General features: G+C 36.7%; 1 protein-coding gene across 4 annotated transcripts in view; it reads right to left on the minus strand.

Annotated features, from left to right (window-relative positions):
- Positions 1-7,909, minus strand: part of LOC149782405 (inactive tyrosine-protein kinase 7-like) — a 107,975-nt gene extending 100,066 nt beyond the window's left edge. For 3 of the 4 annotated variants that reach the window (XM_089933792.1, XM_089933790.1, XM_089933793.1), the window contains exon 1: positions 7,722-7,909. In XM_089933792.1, the coding sequence (XP_089789918.1) occupies positions 7,722-7,860 (139 nt within the window). In that variant the 5' untranslated portion in view covers positions 7,861-7,909. Of the gene's footprint in view, positions 1-7,308; positions 7,445-7,721 lie in introns of those variants that run through there. The other variant, XM_089933791.1, reaches the window with a different exon arrangement.
- Positions 7,910-14,912: the final 7,003 nt, after the last annotated feature.

The raw sequence follows: 14,912 nt of genomic DNA on the forward strand, positions 1-14,912 counted from the left end.
GGCAGAAAAAAACACCCCTTGACGTCGAGGTATTTAAAAGCCCAACTGACTAAATTCTCTATAGAAAAAAGTTATACACTAAGACGCAAAACAGATTCCCGTTTGAGGGTCACATGATCACTTTCTAGAACAATATATAAGCTTTATATCACGTACTCCCAGTACAGCCTCGATTTCACTCTGTAAATCACATATCGAGAATGAATATAAAAAAAATATAAAAAAAAGAAGTTTACTTCAACTCTTACAAATTCTGTATCAAGGTCAGGAACTAGGTCAGCATTAAGATACCGAGTTCTAATAATGGGTGTTTACGAAAACAAAACAGTCAGGTCAAAATATTTTCTGGAAAATGTCAAATTCTAGTAAACAAAATGACATTACTATAACATGTAACAGAATTTTAAAAAATGAAAACCAACAAACAGACAATTAAATTAAATCAATATAAATTAAATCAAATATACATAACAGTTTGTAAAACTTAACAAATCATTTAAATATCAATATTATAAATGAAAAAGTGAAAGGAACTTAGAGTATTATGAAGCAAATCCAAAATAATCAAAACAGAGTTCTATGAAAGTCGTAAAAAAATGAAAAGATCTGCATAAATTTCAAAACCGAAAATGTACTACTCAGCCTCGAGTCATGAAGTTGTCAAAATGATGTTCCTCAGAAATCCACCGAATAATTCAAAATAGTTCCAGAATAATAGTATGGTCCAAATCATAAGCACTTTCTATTTCAACTGAACAGTTCAAACATGTTTTTCCTTTCGAATGATATATAACTACTACTTAAAACACGTCTGCAGACTAACAACAAGAGCACAAGAAATAAGAATGCCTCCAAAAAAGGAATGATTCTGATTGCTCTGTTTTCTCCTTATTAGCAGCTTCCAGGTCGAACATTTTTCACAGCATAACCGCACGTGAATCACACTACTCGATTTGTTTCAAAAATGCCTATTCATGTGACACAGCCCATCCAGTGGGAAATTACTCAATTCTTCTAGAATTGCCGAAACCCTACCAGCCAATGAGAAATTAACAGAGAGTCATCAACAAGTCTTACGATCATTATTAAGATTATTATTAGTAATTGTTAACACCCGTAGGCATCTAGGACCACAGCGGTGGCCTAGTGGCTAGAACGTCTGCCTCGGATGCGGGAGGTCGCGGGTTCGAAGCCCGGCCGAGTCATAACAAAGACTTATACAAATTGTACTTAAAGCTGCCTCGCTAGGCGCTCTGCATTATAAAAGTTAGTGTTAGGACTGGTTGGCCTGGTGTCAGGATAATGTGACTGGGTGGGACATCATGCTACATGTCTACGTCATGATGCTCCAGTGCTAGGCATCACTTTAAACTACCACACTGTAGACACCGTAGTGACATGACTGAACGATTTTTAAAGCTACATTAAAAATCCAAATCACACACACACAAACACACAGGTAAGCATATGTTTATTGATTCTATGTAATTGTACGCTCTCAATATTTCTAAAAGAGACCCTTGTCACGGAGGCAGTAATCTTGGCAAAGATAAAGAGAAATTACTACAATTTACAGCCATGAATGAAACATTAAAATATTTAGATAAAACCATGTACAAGGAGTTTTAAAAAATATATTTATAAATAACAAAAGTAGCTTTTCAATATTAATGATGTTGTAAATGAAAGTTTTTAAGTATTTTGCAGATATATAGCTAAGTTTTCAATGTTGTAGGGGTTTGAGAGATTGAATGGATTTATGTTTGTATCTAACTTTGTTCTAAAACAAATGTTTTGTATAGTTGAACATTTATATAAGTAACAAAAAGGCCATAGTAGAGTGTCTGGTCTGTCAAAAGAATGTACAATTAGTACGTTCTGGAGCCTGTGCGTTCAGTTTTGTCCTATGTCGAAAACTAAATGATGGTTTGATCAATGGAAGAATATTTATAATGTAACTTGAGTCGTAGATTATAGTTGAGTGTCTTCACGAATAGGGAGAGAGGCCAAAGATTGCGAGTCAGGTATGGAATGGAATGTTTCGAAGATGCTCAATTATTCTTACAGATCATATTCATCTTACGCCAATTCGATTTACTCGATTTCACCTGAACGCCATTTATAAAGAATAATACTATTCAATTTGCGTCACTATGCCCTTTTTTACGCCATCGTATGGTAATATTTGTTGTGACTCGGGCGCAGCTCGCGTACGTATTATAAGTATTAATTTATTTAAAGAGTTTGCAAATAAAATCATTACTTGAAAATTTAGTTGTTGTTTTTGTTCTTGTGGGTTTTAACGCTATTTTTCAGCACACGATAGGCTATGTATGGCGACCAGTATTAATGGTGGAGGAAGAACCCGGGAAGAACCACCAACCCACGATAAGCTACTGGCACGCTTTCTCACATACCCACATTTGCCGAATCCTAGACCCGAGCCCAAGCAGACAGAGGTGAGATGGCAGTGATCCGTAACGGAGAGCGCTTTAGACCACTCGGCCACTCGAGGCCCCATTTGAAAATTTAGAGGTATAACGTGCATAAGAACTTCCTCCGTTTACAAGTATCCTACAGGAAAATTACCGTATCGATGTACGTCAATTTTAGTAATGTGATTCATTCTCTAGTGTGTTTTTTTCCATACAATTGCTCACGTAGGTGACAATCTATATGTAATTTTACAGAGTGAGATCTTAGTTTCTTCAACCTAAAGGCAAATGCAATATATTACCCAAACCAACTATAAGTACCTAACAAAACCATATCGCCACACAAACTGCTTCATAAATTGGACTAAAATTTAGTTGTTCCAATATCACATCTTCAACGTATCTAAACATTAGTCAAAGATACAGTGTTATAGCTAGTGTCAGCAACCTATTAGTAGATGTGACTAAACTATTGCATTTCTAATAACGAAAGTTGTTGTTAGTAATTGTGAAGTTCTATGTGACTCCCTGTTATGCGTTGGGGTGGGGTGCTCCCAATATTTATTTGAATTACTGTGGAATTCCCACCCTGGCTCGTTTTGTAGGAAGTGAAATTAGTGATAGAGAGAGGTAAAGCTCCGAGCCCCCAGTCAGCAATACCGACAATTAAATTATTAAGAACACAAAGGTGAAATTCAAAAGAATAACAATTTAATACAATTTAAACGATATTAATTTCTCAACCAATCTACTTTCTCTCGACCATGTGACAACCTATTTCATCACGTGATTATAGTGTGAGATGGCTTCCCCTGTGCTTGGTTTCTGCTCATCTGTGTTTACTACGCCAATTGCTTTCCTCCTTCCGGCGTTCTCCGATTCTTCCTGTCGTCTTCTCCTTTTCTCCTCCTCCTTTTCTTTCTCTCTTTCTCCTTTAACGAGGCTTGTTCCCCGCCTGCTTCTATTCTCTATTTCTCCTTCAACGAAGCTTGTTCTCCGCCTACTTCTATCCTGTCTCTCTGAGACTCGGGACTTGACTACTCTGTCCCCAAAAGCTTCCTTTACGAAGCTTTCTGTCCTTAGAATGTACTAAGAGTTTTCACGCCAAATCACTAGTGGCTCCTTCGGAGTGAGTATATTCTGCTTTACCAGTACGACGGCTTACAAATCACTAATTCGTTATCAGTCCGACTGACTGTTAAGTTCTGGTTCGAATTGATGGCCCCACCCTTCCTCAGTTCTGATTGTATATCAATTCTACCCCCAGTCGGTCCACCTTAACAGACGAGCCTCAGGCCATCTGTCAAAACGGGGAGATTTACAATAGCGTTGAGGGTCCTTTGTTCTTAGAACAAAGCATCTAACATCTATATGCTAGTGTTAACACCTAAAGGGGGTTCTTGTACAAACAAAATTGCCATAACAGTGCAGGGTCGACATACCCATTGCGCTAACCCATTCCTTTTTTCCTGACTTACGTAATCGCGGGCAGGCAAACAAGACAGTAATGACATGTCTCAAATGACAGTTTTCACTCTCATAGAAACGAAATATGTAATTTAGTTGGTGAATCTAAAGGTCAACCTAACAAGACTTATAATTGGTGTTTATTGTCTTTAAACATCATACCGATTTTAATCAGCTTGATGCAAGCAGATCCAGAACTTGTCATGGTAAATGTATTGGGCTTTTTGTTACAAACTTCATCACTATACTAATAAATACAGTTTTAAAAAGAGGCTAAATGTGACGTCAAACAGTTGTACATGATGTTGGGTTGTTTAAAATGTCATTTAACGAGCAGTTTGCAGCCAATGAATCCGTATTGAGTAACAACATAAAATGCCAATAGTAACTACATATTAAAAGACAATATAACTGCAAACAACAAGCAGAACAAAGGTTTTGTTTTCCTTTGGACACGAGCGTATATGCGACATCACAGAAAGTAGAAGATTTCGAAATTTAAGTAGGAAAATCTTATTTGGTAAATGCAATCACAATTACTTTTTAACTTTTTTACCAATGATCATTTTATCAGATACGACTCTTTATATAACTATGCCAGCGAGAACATAGTTTTTTGTTTTCCTCACCGGACTTAAACACTCTAATTAACGCACTCGAAGTAGAGTCAAACATTCTGGCTGATTGGTTCACTGCAAGCAAAATGCCTTAAATTGACATTGGTTATCAACTACAATTCGATTCACATCTATAAAAAAAAACAATCTTTCTAAGAAAGCTTCAAGAAAAGTATGTTCTGAAACGTATTGGTCATCAGCTAACTAGGGGTAACACAATTAAAATCTTACATAAATTTATCCTCTCCAATTTCAATTTATGTTCCTTAAAAGGGACATCATTTGGGGAGGGGGTGCATAGGGCATTTGATCCCCCCCCCCATTTGCATGTGCTGTAAAATGTAAAATTGCTGTTGCCTATATACGAAAATAAACAAGCCCTTCAAGTTTTGCCCCCCCCCCCCATCAATTTTTGCTTCCCTAAATCAAGTTCCCCCCCCCCCCCCCCGAAAAAAGTTGAAATGACGTACCTGTTCCTTAACCTGGCATTTCTTCATTGATATGAAAATACTAAACTTTACAAAATTACAAAGGCGTGCACTGAAATTTGTCTATGATGATTTCACAAGCAGCTATCATGAACCTTTACTTAATGGCGAAAATGCGAAAACTCTGAATGTGCGTAGACTTCGGGTTATAGCTCTAAAGGCTTTCACAATACTAAATAAGCGGGCACTAAGGTGTTTGGGCATTTAATAAGTTTTAAACACAAGAAATATAATTTAGATATGCAAATAGCTTAAATGTCCAAGAATCGAAACCTCAACAGTTCGCAAAAGATATTTTAGATATGCAGCTACCATTCAAACCACTTTAGATGCCAATCGAATTTCAATTCATTTAGATTGATTATATCATTGAATGGTAAAGACTGAAAATGTAATAGCTGTAAATAATACTCCTCCACCGTGATGACAGCTAATGTTTGTGTTAGCGTTTGTTGTTTATGGGTCCTTGTATTATATACTAATCAAGTGCCATAGTGTTAAGAGTAAGCGGCATCGAAGCTTGCTTTATGGTCCTAAATTGGTGCATCTACATTTATTTTAAATGTCAATTCTCTTCTAGAATTATATTTGTTTTAATCCTAAATTGTATGGATTATGTTTAATTTATCCAGATACTAAATTCAATTTTATACACTGACTATAAAAATTCTTTCCGTGCTCATGTCTCAAAATATGCGTTGTGTGTTTTGTTCCATTGATGTATTATGCCGTGTTTTGTATGTCTTGTTAATCATGTTTGCTGTAAAACCTCATTTTAGTTTATGTAATGTCGGTAAAATGCTCATTAGATCTTAAATAGTGCCAACGTTAAATAAATCTTATTTCACCTTCTCATCTCTTATGAAAGTTATAATCCATCATTATCTTACCTTTTCCTATCGTACCGTACCTTACCTAAGAAGATGACTACTTCAATCAGGCATTATGGGTGCAGGATTTAAGTCAAAACATTTGATCCTGGAACAACAAGACCCATAGCAGTGTTGGCCCGCTAACATTTTCTACGCATAATGAAATCGGACAATCCAAAACAATCCACTGCGTACATAGCCAATTATATACTAGGCCTATCTGTCCTGGAATTATTTAATAGTTATATGGATGTAATATTCTTTGTCATACATTTAAATGGCGATTATTCATTTCTTTTTTAACCTCATACTTCCATATTCCTTGGAAGGTAATAACATATGCACCCTGAGAAATACATACTGCAAAATCAATGTTAAAGTACGTAGACATATTTGGATGAGGTCAACCTAAAGGTGTGATCAAGTACAAATAATACAGACCGTCATAAACCTTTTATTTCATCATCTGTGCTGCCATAAGTTACACGAATTACAAACAAGTGCATGCTACTTGGCAGTATAAACATTGAAACACACGACACATTGGTCAGCATCCATATATGTGTTTTCCTCAAAGCACCCATTTACAAAAGAAATTTAATGTTTTCCTCACTTTTTAATTTTAAAACAATCTTTCGTCAGTCTTTCAACAAACAACTAGTCCTAGTTTCCTCTTACTCTTACCAGCCCATTATTGATATTTGGACGTGTATTATAGGTTGTAGAGTCAGAGACAATTGCTTATCGAAAAGTTGGAATTCACCGCCACGGTTGGAATTCACCGCAACATGTTTTGTCGTTGTATTACGAATAAATATGCTCAGAGTGATGTGTCATTTCGTTCTGTTACAAACACGTCGTGACTGCCATTGGATAATTTCGAATTTGTTTACAATTACATTAGACGGGTTTATTGTTGATACCATGTGACTGCCGGATCTCTGATGTCATGGGCAAATAGGTTGCGAGATGTGTGTAGTCGTGTGACTAACAATGCAATATTATTAAAAACAACACACACACACACACACACACACACACACACAAAACATAACAAGAAGCCATAACATTTCAAAGATGGGGATCACAAAACAATAATAATACAAACTTTGGACCGAAACCGATATTGTTTGACGGTATAGGCCAACCTTGACGTTCATGATTTCTTGCTACAATTTGTATGGACCGATTTTGTAATGGGTCGGTTTGTTATGAACCGACTCCGAAATGAGCCGAGTTCTCCAGTTACTGATTATTTCAGTAAAGTTGGTAACCTTAAAGTTGAAATGCTGCTGCTAAAATAAAGTATATTTACAGTACGCAAAGACCATCTCTGAACCGGCTGATGAATTCTTTGGAACCCAGGACTGTTTTCTGTTCAATGGGCAAGCTGTTCCAGTCTCTCTCTGAGCATCTGAAAGACGCTTACCTTCTGGATCGCTCCGGTTGCCTAAGTGTTTGAGCGTCAGCCTCGGATGCGGGAGGTCGCGGCTTCGGATCCCGGCCGAGTCATACCAAAGTCTTATGAAAATGGTATCAACAGGTACATCGTTTGGCGCTCAGCATTAAGAGGTTAGTGTTGGGACTGGTTGGCCTGGTGTCAGGATAATATGACTGAGTGGGACATGATGCAACATGTTTGCAGCACAATGCCACAGTGCTAGGCATTCCTATGAACGGCCACACTGCATACATCGTAGCGGTATGAGTAAAATCATTAAATTAAAGCTTCTGGTCTGTGTTACTGTTGATAAATTTTTATGTTTGATGTTATAGCTGGGTTTTGGATGTTGCAAACAGCAAAAATTATATGCGCTCATAAAAGTTCAAAAGTTTACATACCTGTTGATAACATCGGGAAAGCAATCCATATAAGGCATACGAAAAGGAAACCTCGGGGTCTAAAAATGGTTCCACTGAGGTTCGAGGTGAAATATGTTGGTGTCGTTTTCATTTTGCTACACAATAGTAAACCCAGCATTTTTTAAATATATTTTTTATTTTATTTTCTAAACTCTGTGCATGTAAGGTGTAGACCGTAGATGCTGGTCTCCAACTTGGAATCACGTAACAATTCGGAATCCCGACTGTTGCACTCTTTCTCGAGAAGTTGCGTCGCCCTTTGAAGCGATATAAATAACGTAACGCTTGTTTGGACCAAGCTTATTATGTCCAAATTAGGGTACCATGCTGATTCGGACCATGTCAAATATTATCATGTTTCACCTTGGATTTAAATATGACACTTACATCTGATATTTCGTATCATTTCCCAGGTAATCAGCAGTTAATATATGCATTTAAGGACACAAACCCCAATTTTACAGGAGAAAATGGCGCTTTTATATATAATAAAGTTAATTAATGCAAGACTGTTCATCGGTAGTTTAATAGTTAAATATTTGTAATTTTTTTTTTATTAAATTGAGAAATAATGATAACTCATTGACACTGAAACATATCGTGAAAACAGGGCTCATTCAGTAACAGTTTCCGTGATATATATATATATATATATATATATATATATATATATATATATATATATATATATAGTTCTGTGTATGTTGCTTCTTTTAAATTTATTTAGAATTTATCTTTATTGTTGTATTATATACTATTAATGCTAAAAAACCACTGATGTGCCGTTAAATTTATTATTTTTTAAAATAACAATATAATATATCAGTATTAAACGTATATATTATGCTAATGTGTGTGTGTGTGCGTGCGTTTGTGTGTGTGTGTGTGTGTGTGTGTGTGTGTGTGTGTTCGCGTGCGCTGGATTACGGGCGCTGCAGTGAACAGCACATGACAGTCCTAAAGAAGGATAATGATAACAAACTGATCCAGGTGAAACCACTCATCTCCAACAGAAAACTCTTTTATGCTGGCAGTGGTTGCTGAAGGCTTTGACAAGAACATAACGGTCATAACTAGGGAAAATAACTCAGTGCATCATAAAATTGCAATATTGAAGGCCCAAGAAACTAAATTATCAAAAGAACATTAATTGTTAAAAAATACCAGCAGAACAATATGGCATGTAGACATCATGCAACAACTTAGAATATCACATAGCTGTGAAATAAAACTCTCTGGAGGTAAACAAAGAAACCCATTTATACCTTTAATATCTTCCAGATATTCTTTTTCTGCAACAACACACTGGAATGCCGTTCCTGCCTTTAACATAGTCTTTAAATGATTAAAAATGATTACATGTATAAACATGATATGCATGCATTGTACAACAACATGGAATGACCACCTGTTACAACTCTAGGGTCTTAGACTAAGTAACAAGACAAAATCACAACCAACATGTTTTGTATTATTGAAAATTATAATTTATTTCCCTAAAATACAATGCAAAAGAATTTTTAAATAACCTACATTATGATGAATGAGCTCCTACAATCCCAAAATTTATATCAATTCCAATAGTTCCGAGTAATGCGAATGAGTTCCTACGATATTCTGAACGATGTCAGTACTGTACTGAGGTGTCCACAGTTAAAATATCACTGATATAATCCTAAAAGGTTTTGAAATGAATTTACGGCAATTCCTATACAGCTTTTAATACAAATGGCTTTCAAATGAACGTTAGTACACTGTAATTCCAACGAACGATTATTTAATTAAATAAATAAATCGATACTCTCAATAACTCTCCATAACTATTAGTATTTCACGGTATTCTAATTTCGTGTAATAATTATCATATATTGAAAGATAATACGCAACAGCGAAAATTGAAATTTTAGGCTTTACATATATAAGTTTTTTTATTTCGAAAAATATGTAAATAGGTCAGGAATCCTTTTCCAGAAAACCCACGACCAACGTCTGCATCACTTGATGTTTACCTGAACTATTAATTTGACCCAGTCTTGAAACCTATGAAAGAAACAAGGTACTCACTATACATGACTCGTCTCTAAAGTGCAGACTACGATTTAGGGCACTAGCCTTAAAAATGCCATTAGCTAAACGACCCTTATACAATATTATAATGAAAAAAAATGCACATAATATAGATATACACAGCACGCTATAACTATGAAATATAACTCAATGGGGCAATATTAAAATCCCCTTGAAACCATGAATATTATGAAGATGTTCACTGATGCAACAACTGCCCTCAAGAACTTTCCTACCTTTAAATTAGTCTTTTTAAGACCAAGTTCCAAAAACTGGCTAGTAAGGTGTCATGCAACAACTTGAAATAATCCCGATTGCTGTGAGATATAACCCAACTCGGTGATAGTAACAGTCCCCTTATATCGTTAATATCTTCCAACTGTTCTTTCTCTGCAACAGACCGCTCCGGTGGCCAAGTAGTTAGAGCGTCCGCCTTGGATGCAGGAGGTCGTGCGTTCGATCCCCGGCCAAGTCATACCAAAAACTTACAAAAATGGCACTAACAGCTACCTCGCTTGGCGCTCAGCATTAAGAGGTTAGTGTTAGGACTGGTCGACCTGGTGTTAGGATAATGTGACTGGTGTGACTGATGCCCCAGTGCTAGACATCACTATAAATTGGCACACTGCAGACATCGTTGCGATATGACAGAATTTTATTTAAAACTACGCTAAAAATCCAAAGCACACACACACACACACACACACACGAACACACACATTCTTTGCAACAACTCCCTAAATACCTATCCCACTTTTAAACAGTCTTTACATGATTAAATTTCCAAACATGGTGTGCATGCATTTTGCAGCAACTTAGAATAACCGCCGTAACTGTGAAATATAATTATGTGGAACAACAGTAAATATCACTGTGACCTTTATTATCTTCCAAATATTCACTTTACGAAGCAACTCCCCTCAAGAACATTCACTACCTTTACAATAATAGTTTTAGGACCAAATTCCAAAATATGACACAAACCAATAATGAAACATTGGAAATAATCCCCATACCGATGAAATCTAACCCCGTGGGACAATATTAAGAACCCGTTTAGACGTTTAATGTCTTTCTTCTTTCTCTGCAACAAATCCCTTGAAGACATTCCCTACCTTTTGAATAGCCTTTAAATGAATACATTTCCAAAAATGGCATGCAGGTGTCATGCAGCAACTTGGAATAAGCTTCATGACTCTGACATATTACTCTTTGGGGAATAATAACAATCCCTAGAGACCCTGAATACCTACCAAATATACATTTCATGAAATAACTCTCATCATGCAGAAGTTTGTAGCAAACTTCATACCCGTGAATCTTTCGTACATGGGACTAGAGAAATGGTCCAGCTTCTAATTATTCTTTTAGGACTAAAGTCTTTAAATTTTTGTAAGACATCATTCCTCGTAGTAAATAATGAACATATAGGAGATGCATAATAAACACAACTCAGTACATAACGTTTGCATAGTCATGGATTTAATATGGAAATTATGCCAAAAAATGTCATATGAATAGATGACGAAATGAAACGTTTTACAAGAGATTGATCTGACATAATACATAGCATGTAAACATTAGATATTGCTTTTTCAGTGTCGTTCTAAAAGAGCTCGTTTAATCTGTTGTACACTGTTTTCTTGATCCTGGGTTTTATTATTATTATTATTATTATTATTATTATTATCTGCAATGTCTGTAGTTTTCGAGCATCTGAGATTGAAATGTGTACAATGTACAAATGGTGGCTTGAAATATCTGTCGGTTGGCTTGGATATGTTGATTTTATTGTTTTTCTCTTTGGCTTACGTCATGCCAATTTTTTGGCTCGCAATAAAGCGTTTTTATGGGTCCCGTCAATCTATAATCTCCTTAACTTAAATGACACACTTGACATACAGAATTTTATTTTCCATAATCTGGCCAATGCTTTGTATCAGTTTTGGGAATTATATATTTTACCCAGTTTACTGCAGTTGAAGGTGTATTGTTCGTAGATTCACTGTAATGGTTTGTCCATTTACTGTGTAAGGTACCATTAATTATAAACTGAAATGTGTATTTGTTTACTTTTAGCAAATACTACTCCCTGTATGATTTAATGTCGCGCTGTGTTACAAAGTCCACCTCTGATTATGCAAGTGCATTTCCATCTAAAATGTTGAAAACAAATGTTATACTCATGTGTCATCTGTCTTTAGGGGAGTGCCGTGTTATTCCAGATGTCTCTTCCAGTTGCCTTTGATTTTTATACTACACAGGAGGAATCCTGCTTTCGGAAATTTACAGTGCATTGAATTTATCGTACTTTTCGTCACTTCCAATTACAGCTACGAAATTACCCTATTTGTCATTAAAGTGACTGAAAAATTTGACGTATTTTCCTCGGCATCGAAACAATTCAAAATCCAAACGTTATATGGAAATCCCATGTTTTGCTGCTTTCAACGCACCAATTTGTATACTAAAATGCGGTAAGGTAAAAGCACGCTACATTAAAGGTCCCGTCGAAGACCCATAATACTACCTCACACCCTGACACAGTTCTTTTTCATATCATCCATTTGATGTTGTGTGTACACTATAACAAGAGAATTTTGCTGCTTAATCAGAATGAGTTTTTGAATGAATGGTTCCTTTTTTAGTGTAGAATGCCATCAGTAGTATAGTGAGCCACCATAGCGTCAATGGAAAACCCAGTCAAAAAGGTCGTGGGCCACCATAGCGTCAAAATTTCGTGGGCACGTTTAGCGTCAAGTCTGTTGCTGATCCCCTGGGCACATTTAACGTCAAGGGAAATTTAACATGGGGAATATTGGGCCTGTATAGCGTCAAGGGAAAGTTAGGTTGTTGTATAGGGATCATAAAAATGGAAGAGGTGAGGTAATGGACATTGGTAACAATGTAGCAAGGGGCTGACCTGAATAAGCGCTACTCTAGGGAGAGACAAATACAAATACAGTAAATATATAGACAAAGACACACAAACACACATATATGGCAACAACAATAAAAAAATCTTTTCGAGGCATATGAGCGGCCCTGAAAAGGACCTTTGTCTTTTTATGTTAACATCATTCCGTTAAAATAGAGGGCATCTCACAGATCTTACTCTCTTCCTCAAACTTCGTCTGACCTCTGGTCCAAAGATGAGGACTCTCTTCAGACATCCTTGTCTCTCCATATAGATTATTCTTTTCCAAACGCTTGTATCGGTGATCCGGATAATTGTCCATGATGGTCTGACATACATGGGATAATCCGGGTTGAACAGCATTGACGATACGAGGGTAGACGATTTCACTTTTTTCCACATCTTGGCATTATAACAGGTGAAGGTAAGGAAGTGAACTGCGGTTATTTAAGTGGAAGAGCGGATCGAAACGGATTGAGTTCTTTCACCAATCCAAACACGCGTTACAAAACTTCAGTCACAGAGCGGTGTCTGTCATTCAATCCGAAGAGAGCTACCTAAAATGTCACATTTCCCTATATAGGTGCGCTAGCGTCTGTGCGCAGTGATCTCACGCAACATTGTTAGAAGATGACGGAAACTCAGAAGACGTTGAATTTGGGTGCACCGGCCGTACAGACGAGAAGTGATGGCATATCAGCGGTTACCAAAGACAAGACGGTTGTACTTGCAGAAGAGATCGATTTTAATTGGGATTTAGTATATATTCTATCCAATTCTCAAGAATTTGTTCCCTTACACCTTCGCCACCTTATCCTTCTTCACTACACGTCGAGGATTTGAAACAGAGACAGAAAGAAGAATTGGAGAAATTTTTACATTAGCAGAAAGAAGTAGAACAGGCTTTTCTCCTTCAACAGCAACAGTAGGAAGAAGAGGCGAGAAGAAGGAAACGACAGGAAGAAGAAGAAGCAGCAGAGAAGAAACAAGGTCTAGGAGAGAAGGATGACAGTGAATGTCAATCGTTGACGGTACTCTTAGGCATTTTGGCAGAGTTAAGGAGTCTGAAACAAATGTATCAGACTTCTTTATTACGATCACAGAGAAAAAAACATTCCTGAGCCAAACAAACCAGCCCTCTTACTACACCTGAGATACCAGCCCTAGTGATCGACCTTGGCAGTGGCAAAGGTATAAGGCATTTAAAGCTGATTGCTTCCCGTTCCTGAGTTGTCATATATATATATATATATATATATATATATATATATATATATATATATATATATATATATAAAGTACACCCAGCGATCCTTTTCAGGGCCACTCACCTCTTTCGAAAAGAAATAGCACTCATTTTGCCAAAATCAATTAAAAGTCAAAATCTTTTATTTTACCAGAATGAAAAAGAGCCTTGCAAACTATTCGACAATCGGACCGAACTAAACAACAAAAAGAAGCAGAACTCCTGTAACAGCAAGCAGGACTATCCAAAGACATACCATGTGCCATTCCTGAAATGCAAAAATTGCAAGACGTCTTGGCTCCATGCTACACCTTGAAAGTACACCCTCTGTTATTTCGAGGCAAAGATTTCAAAGACGGAAAATACATTCACGTCTATCATCACGATGAACGTTTAGATGACATTACCAGTATCGCCGGATTCCTGGGATACATATATCATTGTGAGAAATGTTCTTATCACTATAAAAATCGATAGCAATACAAGTATTGTTGATTGAAATGCTCAAAATGCATGGCCTCTCAACCATATTTGGACGAATGACAAGAACGGGTGCAATGACCTGCTTGTCAGCGTACTTTTGTCAGTCAAACATGTTGCTAACAACATTTGAAGACGCAAGGTTCGCAGAAGAGAAGTGTTTGTCAACTGCTGAGATTGTGCCCTTTTTGTGGACAAGGCGTACATACCAATAATACCAAGGCACGCTTATGTTCAGGAAAGAAACAAGGTCATATTTGTGGCCTAATCGTGGACTTGGAACACAAATGCTACATCCAAAAGTATCATTCCAGGCAAGAGGAGGAAGATGACCAGAAGAAAGGGAAATTCACCTTTTTCGATTTCGAATATATTCAACAGATTGACATTATCATTTCTAATTTCTACCTGGCTCACGGAGCGCGCGAGAAGTACATCCAACAGCATATCTTTAGTCATT

The sequence above is a fragment of the Sinohyriopsis cumingii genome, chromosome 15 (genome assembly GCF_028554795.1).
Source record: "Sinohyriopsis cumingii isolate HCF-2022 chromosome 15, ASM2855479v2, whole genome shotgun sequence".
Classification (NCBI taxonomy): domain Eukaryota; kingdom Metazoa; phylum Mollusca; class Bivalvia; order Unionida; family Unionidae; genus Sinohyriopsis; species Sinohyriopsis cumingii.